At 33.0% G+C, this 17,498-nt stretch overlaps 1 protein-coding gene and 1 non-coding gene across 2 annotated transcripts in view; both read right to left on the minus strand.

Moving 5' to 3' along the window:
* FASTKD1 (FAST kinase domains 1) overlaps window positions 1-17,498 on the minus strand; it is a 33,054-nt gene that overhangs the window by 3,794 nt on the left and 11,762 nt on the right. The window contains exons 5-12 of the mRNA XM_010971435.3: window positions 15,908-16,306; window positions 14,062-14,172; window positions 13,186-13,317; window positions 10,359-10,845; window positions 9,119-9,233; window positions 5,237-5,365; window positions 4,305-4,436; window positions 3,835-3,948 (exon numbers count right to left, since the gene is read on the minus strand). Coding sequence (XP_010969737.1) covers window positions 3,835-3,948; window positions 4,305-4,436; window positions 5,237-5,365; window positions 9,119-9,233; window positions 10,359-10,845; window positions 13,186-13,317; window positions 14,062-14,172; window positions 15,908-16,306 — 1,619 coding nt within the window. The remainder of the gene's footprint in view (window positions 1-3,834; window positions 3,949-4,304; window positions 4,437-5,236; window positions 5,366-9,118; window positions 9,234-10,358; window positions 10,846-13,185; window positions 13,318-14,061; window positions 14,173-15,907; window positions 16,307-17,498) is intronic.
* LOC123613214 (small nucleolar RNA U13) lies at window positions 12,236-12,338 on the minus strand. Its single transcript, XR_006720567.1, has one exon. It is a non-coding gene; the product is annotated as a small nucleolar RNA U13 (small nucleolar RNA).

A 17,498-nucleotide genomic window follows, 5' to 3' on the forward strand; every position in this document is an offset into this window, starting at 1 on the left:
ACACCAAAAGTAAAGATTTTCCTTTTTTTGTTATCTGTCCTTAATGGTTTTTCTATAAGCATGTGTTAGGTAGCATATAAGTGAGTGTTTTTTTAATACCTTAAGCAATGCTCCCAATCCCTAGTTCTTAATCATACTATTGTATTATCATAGTTATACCATATCCTTACACACAAATATTACCGATTAAATCTTATGTTTAATGATTTATATATTTTTTCACATAAAAATAAGCCTCTTGACAGCATGAGGTACAAATATGAATTGGAATTACAATGGGCTTGGGATATAATAATCCTAGTTTCAGTCCTAATTACATGTGTTACATGTAATTTTTCCCTTCTTTTCACTTTTCTGTATTTTCCAAATGTTTTACAATGGATATGTAATATTTCTAGTTTGAAATAAATATCAGCAAAACAAATAAAAAGAATAAAATGTGCTAAGAGGAATAAAGAGCCAGCTGTCACGCCTGTCCTAAAGTTGGTGCTCTGTAATTTTAAATTATTATGAAATGGGATTACAGACTCTTTTTGCATTCATATTGTAGTGCCTTTTCTTCTGTGAGCATTACTTATAAGGAGTATATTTATCTTTTAAAAAAATTTTATTCTTTTTTTTTTTATTAAAGTATAGTCGATTTACAATGTTAGTTTCAGGTGTACAGCAAAGTGATTCAGTTATACATATACATACATAAATATATGTATTTTTCAGTTTCTTTTCCATTATAGCTTATTACAAGAAACTGAATATACTTCCCTGTGCTATACAGTAGGTCCTTGTTGTTTCTCTATTTTATATATAGTAGTGTGTATCTGTTAATCCCAAACTCCTAATCTATCCCTCCCCGCCTTTCCCCTCTGGTAACTGTAGTTTGTTTTCTATGTCTGGTTTGTAGGAGTATATATCTTTTAAACAGCACAGTTAAACAGGAGTGTATCTATCTTTTAAAGTAACTTTGGCAGAGATGGCAAATTGTCACCCAATACCTAACACTTCCCTTCATTGTTAATAATAGAGTCCCTAAATCTTAGCTGGTTACATGGCCACCCAAATAAAAACCACATTTTCTTCAAAACTACAATGAGATATCACCTCACACTAGTTAGAATGGCCATGATTAAAAAGTCCACAAACAATAAATGCTGGAGAGGGTGTGAAGGGAACTCTCCTACACTGTTGGTGGGAACATAGTTTGGTGCAGCCATTATGGAAAACAGAATGGAGATTCCTTAAAAAATTAAAGATAGATTTGCCATACGATCCAGCAATCCCACTCCTGGGCATATATCTGGAGAAGACTCTAATTAAAAAAGATAAATGCTCCCCAATGTTCATAGCAGCACTATTTACAATAGTCAAGACATGGAAACAATCTAAATGTCCATGAATTGATGACTGGATAAAGAAGATGTGGTATATATATATATATATACACACACATACACACATACACACACACACAAACACACACACAATGGAATACTGCTCAGACATAAAAAAGAATAAAATAGTGCCATTTGCAGCAGCATGGATGGACCTGGAGATCATTATTCTAAGTGAAGTAAGCCAGAAAGAGAAAGAAAAATACTGTATCATATCACTTATATGTGGAATCTAAAAAAATGACACAAATGAACTTACTCACAAAACAGAAACAGACTCACAGACGTAGAAAACAAACTTACGATTTCCAGGGGTTAAAGGGGGTGGTAAGGGATAAATTGGGAGTTCACAATTTACAGATACTAACTACCATACGTAAAATGATAAACAACAAGTTTTCACTATATAGCACAGGGAACTATATTCAATATCCTGTAGTAACCTATAGTGAAAACGAATATGAAAAGGAATATGTGTATGTACATGTATGACTGAAACATTATGCTGTACACCAGAAACTGACACAACATTGTAAACTGTGCTTCAATTTAAAAAAAAGAACTCCCCCCACCACATTTTCTTTTTTCTTTCCTTTTTTTTTTTTAATGGAGGTACTTCGGTTTGAACCTAGGACCTTGTGCATGCTAAGCACGCACTCTACCACTGAGCTATACCCCTCCCATCTAAAAACCACATTCTCTAAACTCACTTGCAGGCAAGTGTGGCCATGAGGTATAATTTAAAATGGTACTGCAACCTTAGGGAACTATGCTTAAAGGGACACCCTTCCTTTTCCTTCCCTCTTGCTTGGATTGTAGATGTGTTGGCTGAAGCAGAAGCAGCCATCTCAGACCACGAAGTGGAAGCTACATGCTGAAGATGGTAGACATGATAAAGTACAAAGATCCTGGATCCTTAATGTCTGTGTAGCTGGCATCCCAGCCCTGGACACCTTATGTGTAAGGAAGAAGGAAATAAACTTTGTTAAGTTATTGTTATTTGTGGATTTTTGTCACTCATAGCTAAACCTAATCCTGACTAATTTAAAACCAAACAACTGAGAGTATATGTTCGGTAGTGCAAGATGAGGGTATTAACGACCATCTGGGTCAGCCTCCTGCCAAGCACAGAAATCTCACACACACATACACACACCCCACCATCTGATCAGCCTCTGCCTGAACACTTCTTCTTCACAAGGCTTTGACAAGTCTTTCATAAAATTCTCCTTATACTGAGTTAAAATCTGCTTACTTTAATTTTTTTACAATTTTTTTACCCTTGAGATAGAGACATCTAATTCTTCTTTCACAATAATAACCCTTCTAACATTTTAAAACAATTATGTTTACCATAAGACTTCTAGTTTTCAGACTAAACATTCCTACCTTTCTTAAAATAAAATTTATTCAACACTAAGTTCAAAGGGTAGTGCTAAGCACTTTTCATGCAATATTTCAGTTAATCCTATTAAGGAAATATTATTATTCCCATTTCACAGAGGAAGAAACTAATAAGGTTCAGAGGTTTAAGAACTTGCTCAAGGATTGAAATCCATGAAGTCCCAGTCCTCCCTTGTTCTAAGACATGATTTCCTTTGTTTATTTGTCACTGTTTTTCATAAAATGCAATACTCAAAAAAAGAATACAATACTAAGATGTGTCTGAAGAACAGAATACAGTGGGACTATGGATTTTCTTGTTATTACTAATAATATGGTTTGTAATAGTATTTGACGTTGAGCAGTCATTTTCATTATTAATGTATATCAAGCTTCTAATCCTTTAAAACATCCTGTATATATGCAGATGTCTTCTAAACTTAAATTTAGAAGGCTTTTTAATCCTCTTAAAATCTCACTTTTTCACTTAAACCCACTATCTGAATTTAGCAAACTTTAAAAACTCTTATATTGCCATCCAGTATATCAGCTAGCCCATCCGCTTTCTATTATTCACAATTAAATCAGGATACCTTCTACTGCTAGACCACTGAGAAACAAGGTTACCTATGTTTGGGTTGAGCACATACCTACGGAAATCTCTGTCCAGGTGGATAATCTAATTTAGTTTTTGAAATGAACTTAAAACAAGGAAATTGAGGTGCGAAGTCATTTCCTGACTTTACCTCACTGAGTGAAGAGAACAGAATCTTTTGAAGATCCAGAAATGTTCAGTGAATCTGAATCTGGTTTCAATTAGAACTGTTGAAAGACTGACCTTTAAAAAAATTTTTGGAAGAACAGCAAAATGCTGTTGGTTATCAAAGTTGGGCCATTGGAACTTGAGAATTCATTGTACTGTTCTTTCCATTTTTGTGTATTTGAAAATTTTCAAGATAATGAAAAAATTCAAATAAACATTTTAAAATTCCAACTGAGGAGATGATTCCATTTAGAATAGTTTGATTTTCTGAAAGTAGCTAGTAACCTCCCGAAGACTTACCAATCGTGTAGTAATAAGGTGTAAGAACCGAGGCTTTCACAAAATTGATTCCTCCTAGTATCTCTGCTAACATTTGATAAATCTGCTGCTGTGCTCCATTCATGCTTGTAGTATCTTTATGAAAACAAAATAATTAGTTCATTTAAATTAATCAGTTTTTGAATGAAAATCAATCCAAGGCTAAAACTGAAAAATAAAGATTAATATTTCCAACAAGAGCTTCAATGTAATACAATAAGCAGTGATACTAAATTCAGTACAAGTTCTTTGGCTTTCAACCAAAAGAGGTTGTGTCCGAAGTAAGAAATTCATACAACACATATCTCATCTACAAAATGTTCCCATTAAACAGGTCATGGCAGTCTTGGGAACTCTGGTGTCATGGTTAGGTTTAACAATAATAAGAGTGCACTACCTAATGATATACCTTAGAATTAAGCTTTACTTTCTGACCCAAAGAAAACTCAAACCTTTATTATACTGTTGTTGACAGAATCGGTCATGAAACCATGGAATCTGATATTCAGGACATTCCAAGCAGACTGCTCTATTTAATTCCATAAGACGAAACTGGATTCTCAAATTTAAAGATGAACGTAACACTGAAATTAAAAAATATATATTAATGGACTATGATATCTTTAACCTTGCAAAGACAATCCATTTTTCACATTCATTTATCCCCATCATTGATTGTAACTTTTATTCTCATATTATAAAATCATTTCATTTGCATATACATGCTTTGTTTTTTTAAATTACTACATTCAGTGGCATGATTAGAACAAACACCTGTTGTTTCCACTAGTTATGAATATTAAAATTACATTTTAAGAAATACTACCGAAGAAACTTCATTCACCTAATATTCCACACTTAGCACTCTATCTTAAGGAAACAAAGACAAGGGCAATGACTCATGTATAACAATCATTATTTATAGTAATGAAGAACTGGAAACAACCTACATGATAACAAATAAATTTTATTACTTCCACATAATGGCAGATTCTGCAGACACTAAAAATTCGTAACATCAAAAAATACTCAATTGTTCAAAATATAGTTCAATGAGAAACGGCAACATACAGAAGTGAATATATCCATATTTTGTTTTATATATATATATTTATAAAAACATATACATGAGGGCAGGAGAGAGACAGAATAAACACTCCAAAACATTAAAACTGGTAGTTTCACTTGTGGTAAGGTTATGAATAATCTTATATTTTCTATTTTCTATTGTTCTGTATTCCAAATTCTCTACAATAATCAGAAATACTTTAATAAACAGAAAAAAAAATTTACATTTAAATGCTTTAGTAAATATATAGGTAGAGCTGAAACATGGATACAAAATACAAGTGATAATTTATTAAAGTAAAATGTAGATACATACATTCAAGTTGAGAATCTAATTTGGCTAAGAATTTGATGTTAAAAATTGCCTTTTGTAGATCTTCTGGAAAATATTCAAGTGTGGCCAGAGAGAAACCAAGAAACACTAACATGAGAGGATCCAATATACCTAGAACAAAATTAAGATTAAAAAAAATTAAATGTACTGCTGTCTCACATATACATAAATACATATTTTATTCAGGTAAAACCAGGTTTTTAAAAACAGATAAAAACACAGCCTTGACAAAATTAATCTGTTATAAGTCAGGATAGTGGTAAAGTGGTTACCTCTGGATGGAGGTAGAGTAGGAGAGGGGACCAGGGGAGGAGGATAAAATGCTAATATTCTGTTTCTTGATCTGGGTGCTGATTCCTTGGGTGATTCAACTTGGATAAATTCGTAATATATATACACACATACACACACACACACACACACACATATTATATATATAAAGGATATGTGAATGTTTCTGTTATTTTTATACTTCCATTAAAAGTTTTTAAAATTGCCTTGAAAACAGAAAGATTCAAAACAAAAGGTCAGTAGAGTATTTAAAATAAGAAGTGATCCCAGTCTCTCTGTGTTGATGATAACAGTGCTCAGCATCTGTTAGGTATCATTCTAAGCACTTTACAAATATCACCTTATTTAAACCTCACTTCAGTGTATAGCAGGAGTGATTATTATCTCTGCTTTATACACTGAGTATTCTGAGGCACAGAGAAGTTAAATGATTTGCCCTGAGTCAAAGGGCTAGCCAAGTGGAGGGTGGGGTTTAACCTGGAGAGTCCAGCTCTGGATCCTGAATCACTATCTTGTGCTGCTCAGATCTCCAGGCTGAGAGTAGACACATATGAAGCTCAGGTCTCACCTAGCACCTCTTCCCTTAGCTGTCATCCAGGTGATGGTGAGTGTTCCAGGGTATACAGCTTCAGGTTATGTACCTGATTTACCTCATCCAAGAGATATTTCTGATGAGAAGGAAGGGATCATCTAAAATGCCCCATTAGTAGCAATGCCCTTACAAAGGACAAAAAAAGATGTTAAATCTTTTCAATGTTTTGCTGAGTTTATTTAGTAAAGCAAGATTAATTCAAAACAAGGTTAATAATGATGATCTCTACCAGCAAAACTGGTATGTCAAAACTAACATTTACTCAAAGTAAAGAAAATTATTAATCTATTAGCTAATCAAAATTTTGCTAATATAAGGTCTCCAAGAATTTTCTAGTCTCTCAGTAAGTCTTAAAAAAAAAATCAAAGCTGTACTTTTCAACCTCTCATCTCTTGTATCTTTTATTTGAAAAGAAAAAAAAAAGTACTTTCATTTCCTTCTGGTTGTTGACACACAATTGAACAACCAGGAGAGCACATTCAAAGTCTCATCTTTCCATATATAGTTGTGTTACTAAAAGGGGGTATATATAACACTACACAATGCATACACCCATACACAAATAAACATACACATATCACAGTCCCAATTTACTTGTCTATTAGAGACACAGTACTAGACATAGTAAGACATCATCTGGCCTACAGATCCCACAAACACATAGAAAAGTCCAAGAACATGATACTGACACAATTGATATATTTATACTGGTCTCACACAGCCTAACTAGCGATCTACAGGTCTAGAGAAACATACCCTAATATAGAGCCTAGCACCTTATGCTGGACATAACAGCTATTACTTGAGTATTACTTGCTTGGTGGATGACAGAATGAGGATTTCTTACTCTTCAAGCACAGCAAAAAGCTCTGAGGAAGAGAGTCTCTGGCTGCCTCTCCAACCACTTTCCCTACCAAATCAGTCACCCTCATTCTATTCCTGCCACACTGAATCTGCTGTTCCAGAAAGAAATCAAGCATGCTCTCACCTCAGGGCCCTTTGTACTTGCTTTCTTTGTGCTGGGGTTCTCTTCCCCACCTCTGGCCATGGATCACTCTCCCACTTCGTTCAATCCATGGTCAATGACACCTCCTCCAGGAGGCGGTCCCTGACTCCCAGATCTAAAATGGCACTCCAGCCCACCCACCCCACCATCCTCCATCCTCCACACCTACCCCGCCCTAGTGTTCTTGAGTACTTATCACCACCTGACCTTATGTATTCGTTTATTGTTTATACCAGTCTCACCCCACCAGAAAGTAAATTCAATGATGGTAAAGTCTATTTGTCTTTATTCTCTCCTGTATCCCCAGTGACTAAAAGACTGCCTGACAATAAAGTATTTGGTGAATGTTGACTGAAAAGGCAGTAATTGGCAAGTAAGAGGTATGGGTCTGAGAAGAGAAGCCCTGTAAATCCCTTTTCCTTGAAGGCCAAACAACCAAACAAAATTCAGAACCCAAAATAAAGAATGGAAAGAAAAAATAATAATTTCCTGCCTCTGCTATCCTCACATGCTGCTTCTGCTAAGGCCAAAAGTAGGAATATTTTTATTCCACTTTTTCCAGTACTGAAACACTATGTAAAGACTTTTTTAAGAGACACATAATAATCAGCCCCAGAGCAGCAACCTTTCCAACAATTAATAAAAATCTACTAAGGACTTTAAGAAATATTTGTTTTCTACATTAAAATGAACAGAAACAGTCAAATGTTATATGTCCCTAGATGTAATACAAATATCAGGTATATAGCATCACTTATAAGGCATTTTTGCTGAAAATGTTTAATCTGAATTTAATCGAGCATCAATAACTAAATTCCAGTTTACTAGAAATACAGAAGATGGAGGAGCAAGTTAAAAGAAAGCACTCAGACAAATCCAGGCGCAATCCACAATATATGGCCTATCTCTTTTACAAAAAATAAAGATCAAGGGAAAAGGATAGGGAGAAAGTGACATAACCAATTCAACGCTAGTTGCTTTTTAAAAAATTTAAGACAATTTGGTGACAACCAGGAACTTTTTTTATGGACTCAGTAGGTAGTATATAGTTCTTGTTCATTTTCTTAAGTGTGATACTGATATTGTACTTATATAGGAGAATGTCCTTATAACCTGAAGTATTTAGTGCTGATACTTCAAACAGTTAATCATATACACACACATACACACACCACATATACACACAGCAAATGCAGCAAAATGTTAATCATTATTCAAAAGCTACATTGTGGGTGTACAGTATACAGATGTTTGTCACACTGTTTTTTCAATTTTTCTATGTATTTGAAAAGACAATAAAATTAGAAAAAAATAAAATTCTTTCCCTCAAGTCAGTGCAGAGCAAACCAACCAACCAAAACAAAATCAAAACAAAAAGCAGAGAAGAGACTAAAGAGATAACCTAATGGAATGAGTGAAGCTTGATTGGATCCCAGGTTCAAAATAACCACTCTAAATAAGGCATTTTGGGAATAATGAGGAAGATTTAAAAATGGATTGTGTAGCACAAGGAACTATATTCAGTATCTTGTAATATACCATAATGGAAAAGAAAAAAATGGATTGTGTATTAGCTATTAAGGGACTTAATTTTCTTAGGTGTGAAAACAGTATTGTGGTGACTTAGGAGATCATTATTCTTAGGAGGAGTCTGCCTAAGCAGCTAGGGGTGAGGGGTCACAACTTACAACTTACTTTGAAATACAGCTTGGAAAAAAATCAGAGAGCAAGAGAAACAAATAGTAAAGCAAAGATAATAAAATGTTCACAATTATTGATCCTGAGTTTATAGGTACTACTTGTTCAGTTCTTTCACTTTTTAATGTGTGACATTTTTCATAATAAAAAGGTTCCAAAAATGGATCCAAAACATATTTTAAGATATAAAACTCCTGGCTATCATCATTGTCCTTTAAAAAAGAGCAACAGTATCCTCCAACCTCCTCATCATTGTATTACCAAACAATATACCTACTTAAGTAAGAATTAAGGTGTTGAATGCAAGTGCCAAAAAATTCATCCTTTTGAGGTGGATCATAGTTCAAGATGCTGAATGGAAGAATTACAGCAAGGATTGCAAAAGGATGGATCTGTGTAAACAGAACAAAAAAGTTATTGTTTAAACCTCAATGAAATAAAACAAATTTTATCCTAATTATTATTTTAGGTAGAAGTCTTTAACATGCCTATAGTTAAATGACCATGCCCACAGTTAAATGACATATGTATCTCTCTGTTTACTAAGTTTTCTACTTTGCTATCATCTATTTAATTCTACCACGAATTTCAAGTAACTGTAAATGTTAATGCAGAAAAAATACATCAGATAATCTACAAATTGACTTTGTTAGGTGCAAAAGCCTGTTCTAGAATCCTTTAGCCATTAAAATGCTAGAAAATAGTTATCGACTAATTTCCATGACATTAGTGCATTTTAAAGATCCATCATACAATGAAATTAAGGAAGTTTCTTAGTTTACAATAATAACCAGAATTTTTCTTTCATTCATTCACTTTTAAAATTTCATTCATCCAATACTTAATGACTGGCAGGCACTTGCTAAGCAAAAAGACAGACTTTTATTTTCATTTATTAGAAATACTGCCTTCTAAGTAAAAGCTGTATCCTGATATAAACAATAGATTTTCTAAATGCTTGTCTTCTCACATACTCCAATAAAGAGCATTTTACAAGTTCCAGAAGTAAATCTGTAAGAAGACAACTGACAATTTAAGAATACTGAAGTCAGGGAATATCCTATAATTTTCTCAATTTTCACACTTATCTTACACTTTTGAATAGTTTTTAAATAGTGAAAGTAATTATCACAGGATTATAGAAAATGAAAAGGAAAACAAAAGCCATTCACACTCCATAAGCCATTCATAATAATACAACTATATTGTTTCAAGTAGTTCCTTCTAGTCAATGAATTTTGACTACTAATCTTAACAACATTGGTAATGAACCAAAGGATTACAGCTGGTCTCCCCAAATCTGCTCTGCTGGAGAAAGAGGCTTTAAGGGGAGGAATTACAAGTTGCTGAATCAGAAACTAGAGTTCCATTTTTATTATTTTACTTTTGGGGGGGGGGGTAGAGTTTAATTTTTAAACTTCAAATTATAATGAAGTTCTCAAAGTACTTATGATAAACATTTATGATTCTAGAAGTTGACAACCATATAATATTAACGTATAACATCTGAATTTCACCTTCTCAATTTGCTGAACGACCACTGAGGCTATCCTATCAAGTAGTGAAGTACTGAGGTAGTTAGTTCTAGAAATAAAAGATGCAATTCCTGCAACATTTATGTAATTAATCTCATCCATCAAACGCTGTAACGTAGCAACTGTTTCTTCAAGAAGTGTATCAGGAAACCAGTCTCCTTTTAAAGATTTAAGTTCTTCCCATAACAGATTCAAACTGTTGCATTTTTGTAGTCTCTGATGACCATAGTGATCTAATTTTTGAAGTAGTTTCAACTGTTTCCCAGTAGTATTATCCAGATACATGTGATCATACTGAACACATCTTAAAACATATGTGGCAAAACCATTCAGTTCATTTAAGTCACACTGTGGTAAGACTGCTTCAATCTGAGATATCCTTGCTTCATCTAGGTGAGGAGAAGGAAGCATGGAAAGAGCACAGACCAGGATGGAAATCTCAGTAGGCATGACACTGACTTTCAAATAACTATAAAGAAAGAGGGAAAAATGAAAAGAACAAAATGAATACATCAGCAGCAAAACCTAAAATATATGTAAGTATTAAAATATGAACATATAATTATTATAATGAATAGGTATGACAGGCTTTATATATAAATTAAGAAGAATTAGATAAATTCAAATACATAAAGCGCTATTAAGGGAATCCTTAAGATGTTCTAAAGCACATCCACATCCACATTTTTTATGCAAAAATAAAACCACAGTCCTTGATAAACAAAAGGTCAGTGTCAGAACAATGTTTGCAGTGCTGTTGAGGGAGACAGAATTTGGACTTTCTGATATGACCTGTCAGGAGCTGGTATGACCTAGAACAGGCCCTGGCAAACAGTGACCACTCAGTATTAGTGATTCCCCCCTTACTTCTACTGTGCAAGAAGTCCAACCTTAAAAAAACAAAAACCCAGATAACACAGGGCATACAACTGACCCCATTCTCTCCTCCTCCTTTCACAAACCCCTGTGGTAAGAGCTCCACCACCAGAACAGCAGTTGTTAAAATACAAATTATAAACTGGGAGTCTTTAAAACATCTCTAGGTTTAGAAGAGATAATCAAATCTAAATTAAAAGAAAATTGTGTTACTTTTTAAAATATTCAATTAGCATATTAAAATAATGATAATATTCAATGCTAGCAAGGGTACACTGATACCAGTTTTCTCATTCACTAATAGTAAACTTAAAAGTTGGCATAACCTCTCTGGAAAGTAATTTAGCAGTATGGCTTATGAAGTTTAAAAGTAATTATATCACTTGACATGATCAATCTCCGTCTAGGCACAGCGAAAGAGAATGTGACAATGAATGTATGTATGTTCATATCTAACTGAAAAATTGTGCTCTACACTGGAAGTCGCCACAACATTGTAAAATGACTATAACTCAATAAAAAAAATGTTAAAAAAAAATCTCTGTCTAGGAAACTAACCCAAGAAAATAATCTAAAATGCAGGCAAAGATTTGTGTTATGCCATATTTTTTATGTGGCTAAAATTTGAAAATGATTTGAATACCCCATGATGAGGAAGAGGTAAGTGAGTTATGGTATGGGTGATACCATGTGATGGGTAATACCAATCACTAAAAACATTTACAAATAGTTCTAAATGATGTGGGAAAATGCTGTTGGGTTGGGGGGGAGAATACAAAACTGTATGCTCATGATTCTCAACTATGAAAGAAAAAAAAATACATATATATACACACAGATACAGATATACATATATAGACATATATGGAAGCATGTACCACAAGGAAATAAACAAAATTATTGACCATAGATGCAAGAGTTTATGAATGATTTTTATTTTCTTCTTTATACTTTTTTCTGTTTTCAAAATGATTTTTTTTTAACATCAGACAGGTCATGTGCCGACATCATAGCTGGTTTGAAGGAGGCACATCACACACTATAGTGTGAACACTCAATCATCATGCCTATGAACCTAAAAAGGACCTCAAAATGATTTCTATATAATTATCTGGCCCACTGCCTGACACAAAGTAGGCACTCAATAAGTACTAAATAAATATTTTAATCTTATGACCACAAAAAATTAATACACTATTTTATATAAAGAAAAGAAAGCCCTAAGGGGGAGAGTATAGCTCAAGTGGTAGAGCACATGCTTAGCATGTGCAAGGTCCTGGGTTCAATCCCCAGCACCTCCATCAAAAATAAATAAGTAAACCTAATTACCTCCCCCAATAAAAAGAAAAAGAGAGAGAGAGAGAAAGAAAAGAAAGCCCCCAAAAGCTGTATCTGTCTGTTTCCAGAAATTGCCCAGTAGATATTCCTACCAACTTCTTAGATAAAATATGAATGCTATATCCATAGAAATGTGGAGAATTTTAAATTATAAAAGGAAAAATCTACATGAAATACTTTTTCACTAACATTACCCCCACATATTTTATTTTTAAAATTATAAATTTAAAATGTTAAAACAGGCAAGTAAGCAGGCTGAAGGCCCCTTAAGTGTGAGCACTCCAAAATGAAGCTTTGTTTCCATCAGCAGCTCCAATCTTCTCATGGTTAATCCACTCCTGCAGGAAAGGAGAAAGGCTTGGCTTTGTCTATTCATGCCCTAGGGAACTCATCACTCTACTGGCCTCATTTCCATCTCAAAATATACCAAACATAAGCATTGGCAGAATAGGTGTGGTCGAGATAAATGTCTTAACACTATTAATAATTTCTGCTTTCAAAAGTTCCAACAACTCTATACATAATTATACAAAACCAACACTGAGACTAGATTATAAAATGAAAGACTAAACAAACATATCTATTTTAATCTTACCTAAGCAATACTTCTCTGAGTTTCGCAAAAAGCTCCTTACTTTGAAAACGTAGAAAAATCAATGCTTGAGTTATCTTCAATAACTCTATTGGTTTATAGTTGTCCAAATGTTTATGCAGAATTGATGCAATTCTAAAGAGAATAAAACATGTATTATAACCAGTTCATTCATTTATTTATTAAACTTTTACTGAGGAGCTGTTTCATGCCAGACATGCTCTGTGCTGGAGAAACTGTAATAAATGCCACAAGGTTTTCTGTTGTTGAAGAACTGTTTCAAGATGGTGATAGAAATGTAAAACTGACTTAATTTTTTTCCTTAAATCCCCTGGCCTTCTTATGGAGATACTTAAAAGCAATGGGAAATGGTAAGAGGCAATAAGTTAGAGGAATTAGGACAGAAAGAATATTTTTAAAAGGAATATATAATAAATAATGAAAAAGTAAGTAAATATAATCTGAACCATTTTTTTCTTCTTTTATCTCAAGTTAGCAAAAAGTCAATGTATGGTGGTATGATCTCACAGTAATGACTATAGTGTGAAACAATTCAAGTTCACATAGTTGTTAAATGTTCTGCAGTAACTATACTTTTGAAAAGCTGGGTCCTGCCCCATACTCTCCACTTTCCCAGATTATGTTCTGCTTGTGAGTAACAACAGCAGCAAATGAAATGAAAGATGCTGTAGACAATTTTAAAATCTCTATTTTGAAAAACAAATTATTTAGACAATAAATAGCGACTTAAGTGTTAGCTCCCTATTTCTTCAAAATCAACAGCTAGAATATAGAAAAAAACCTTAATTTTCCACAGTAAAAAATAACAACTTATGAATGTCAACTAAATTTAACACCATGAATTTCAGGAAAGGTTACTTTTTAATCAGACAGGAATTTCTGCTTTCCATCTCCTCCATTGCTCCCATCACTGCCAGGACTTGCTGACTAGTCAGCTCCTCTGACATCAATAATATCGTGGATTTAAGTCTAGAAGCAAAGAAAAATATTATGTTGAAAAAACTGATGATTAGCTTATGAAATTTTTAAAAAAGTAACAGTTCTCAGGTAAAAACCAGAAAAGAAATAATATAAACAAAAAGTAAATTCAACATATAGTTCCAATTTTTCCCCACATAATTGGGAATAACATAAATTATTGAATAAAGAAAAATATATTGTTTTCTTCAAAGTAATTAAGGCTTCAGTATAATCTTAGACTATCTCTTAAAAAATACAGGTAAAGTGTTTAATTAATGATTTTCAAATAAGACAAGGTCACAATAGTTATAAAATATAATGATTAAATAAAATTATTCAGTAGTAGAGAACTGAGGAACTAACAACTGATATTCCAACAATACCTAAATTTTGAAAACTGAGTAAGATCTGACCAGGAAATCAATACACCTGTGTATTAGCAGAAATCTTATATACTAAGTACTTGCTGTAATACTATAAAATGAAAATTTACGAAGATGGTCCATTTTGAAACCATCCAAAGTAGTGCAGTACTACAAGTATATGTGTGTCTTTCAGAATAATTTAGAAAGCATGCCAAAACATGAAATCTGAAGAAAGATAAACTAATTTTCTATTCATCCTGAATAGCTCCACACCATACTTTTCACCAACCTTATCAAACACTTCAAACCCAGATTTTTCCCATAGCTTTTCTCAACCATTTTAGTCAATATTTTTCTCACTTTTCTGTCTGCCTACTGCAATTACTATCTATAGTACTAATTTTAGTACCTACTCATTAACTATGTTAAAGTGTCATGGCATTTACATATTTCAATTACATATTTCTGTCCTTCCAAATGAAATATAAATTCTTTGAAGGCAGGGACTCAGTCAAATTCAATTTCTGTACTGTCTTAGCATAAGAGATTCTAACAGTACTTGGTGACAAAAAAAGAGAGAAAGATTCCAATAAAGTCCTTATAATAATCTTGTTCCCATCTTGATGTAGTCTCTTAAAATATACCCTTAAATTTCTTCATATAATTCAAAAGACTCTTAAAAATAAAACTCATTATGAAGTTTTCGCTAACAGAGTAATGATGCAGATACCTCCATTCTGCAACTCCTGGAACCCAAGCTTAACTGAATCTAGTATCATAATTATCTGTTTGCTTATACCTAATAATCATGTATTAATTTAAAATTTACTCATTGTTACACAGTCCAAATATTTCCAACTATCAATATCTGGTGAAACTGGAAATCCTTAAAATATAGGAAACAGATCAAGATCACTGAAACCTGACAATGGAAACATATACCAATGCACATAATAAATGCTTCTGATGATGAATATGAAGACACCAAAGCATAAATGGTCCACTGTTAGGACTACTATAATTCTGAATATTCCACACTCCATACTGGGGGTTGGGCAGTCTTTTCTCTCTGTGTAAAGCCAGTCCTGTGGCCTAAAGAAGAGAGAATCATAGCACTTAAATGGTGTTCTCCCTCATCCACTGCTGTGTTGGCCAAGATTATTGGCCCTCATTGAGAACACACTAGGAGACTAATGAGTTTGAGACGTAAATTAGAATAATCAGAGAAGGTATCAAGGAGCAGGGCAAAAGCGAACATTCTCCCTTCCACAGTTCAGTGGAGTGACTTTTCTGCCTTTGAGAACTGCAAGGAGATCTAAGCTTGAAGTTTCCATATATTCTCAACAAGAAAAGTAAAACGCATTTTTAGCTGAACTTACTGTTTCTTTTCTTCAGGTCCTGCCATGGGTCCCAATGCTACAAACAACTTTGCAAAGCTAGCAGGGTGATTAAACAGAGGAATCATTTCTGTTAGTCTCTTTTTAGCCATCAAAATAAATTCGAAACTATGAAATTGTAGAGAGTGGTATAGGCTAAGTATTTTACTGATGGAGTCCAAATCAAGGTGGTTCACATTGCTTAAAAATACTTTATTGCACCTTTCTAATAATGGGTAATAAGTATATTTAATATTTCGAAGAAACTGTACTATTCTTCTTGCGATGTTGACCTGGGAAGAATCTATGGTGTCAAAAAGAAGTTCTGTTTTATTCACTAATTGTTCTTGAAAATGCTGTGATATTAAAGAAGATATGCTGACCATCAAAACAGACAAGGACCTGGAAAAGGAAAAAGATGCAACGATTTTTACATTATCTAAGAATAATAAACAATTTTAAGACTAAATGATTAGAAATGGCAAAGAACTGGTAACAATATTATGGGTTTTATACCACAAAATTTTTCTTTTAAATACTAGTGAAACTTGAACTCAAATCTCTTAGTAATTAAACCCTTTTAGACAAAAAAAGCATTGAAATAGTATTTTTTATTGAGTGTATATAATATTCTATAGATGAATGCTCTGAAGGAAAATATTTTAGCAAACTTTACTCAGAAATCACTCTGGGCCAACAGCCCATGAATAGAAGATGAAAAGTCTCATTTTATATTTTTGGAAGTAGACTTTGCTTTAATACTCTGTGTATCTGTAATTTACTAATAAAAATCTTGGCAAAATATTTCTCACTAGTGAGTGATTTCATGTTTTTTAATGTTTCATGCTAGATTGATAAGACAATAATGAACATGAGGTAGCATTTAATATTCCTTCATTCAATAAATACTTTTAAAGAACAGAAATCAACCTTCTAGGCATTATAGAAGACATGAAAATTACAAAAATGAGGTCTCTGCTTTCAAAAAACAGTTCTCACATGATACAACAATCAAAAAACTATAAAGACAATATACCTAACAATGAATAAAGAATGCAAAATGGAAAACATATATAAAAATCACCTGGGGATGGTAATTATAAAACAATCTACAAAAAAGACATAAAAATGTAAACCTAAAACTATCTTAACTATTAGGATAGTGGGGTCATTTGCATTTTTTTGTTTCAAAGTTTTTTCAATCTTTTCAATTAAACAAATTATTCTTTTAAAAACCCAGTTGTACAATATTTTGACTTCTCTAATCAAAATGTTTAATGTTAACATCAATTAACATCAATTAGTAACTTAACACTGCTATTTATTTTAACCATAAATCTCTCTGATATGATTTTTTTAATTGTATATATATTTGTAATTGCAGTTCAGAATGAGGAAATGCCCAAAGATTTCATTAGATGCTCAATGGGTCTATAAGAATTTTTTAAAGTTACAAAATGTACTTTACAGTGATTTAAAAAAAATTTTTTTTGTTTTTTTCCTGGGGGGAAGGTAATTAGGCTTATTTATTTTTTAGAGGCGGTACTGGGGATTGAACCCAGGACTTCATGCATAATAAGCATGCACTCTACCA

This window comes from Camelus bactrianus, chromosome 5, assembly GCF_048773025.1.
Source record: "Camelus bactrianus isolate YW-2024 breed Bactrian camel chromosome 5, ASM4877302v1, whole genome shotgun sequence".
In the NCBI taxonomy this organism is placed as follows: Eukaryota; Metazoa; Chordata; class Mammalia; order Artiodactyla; family Camelidae; genus Camelus; species Camelus bactrianus.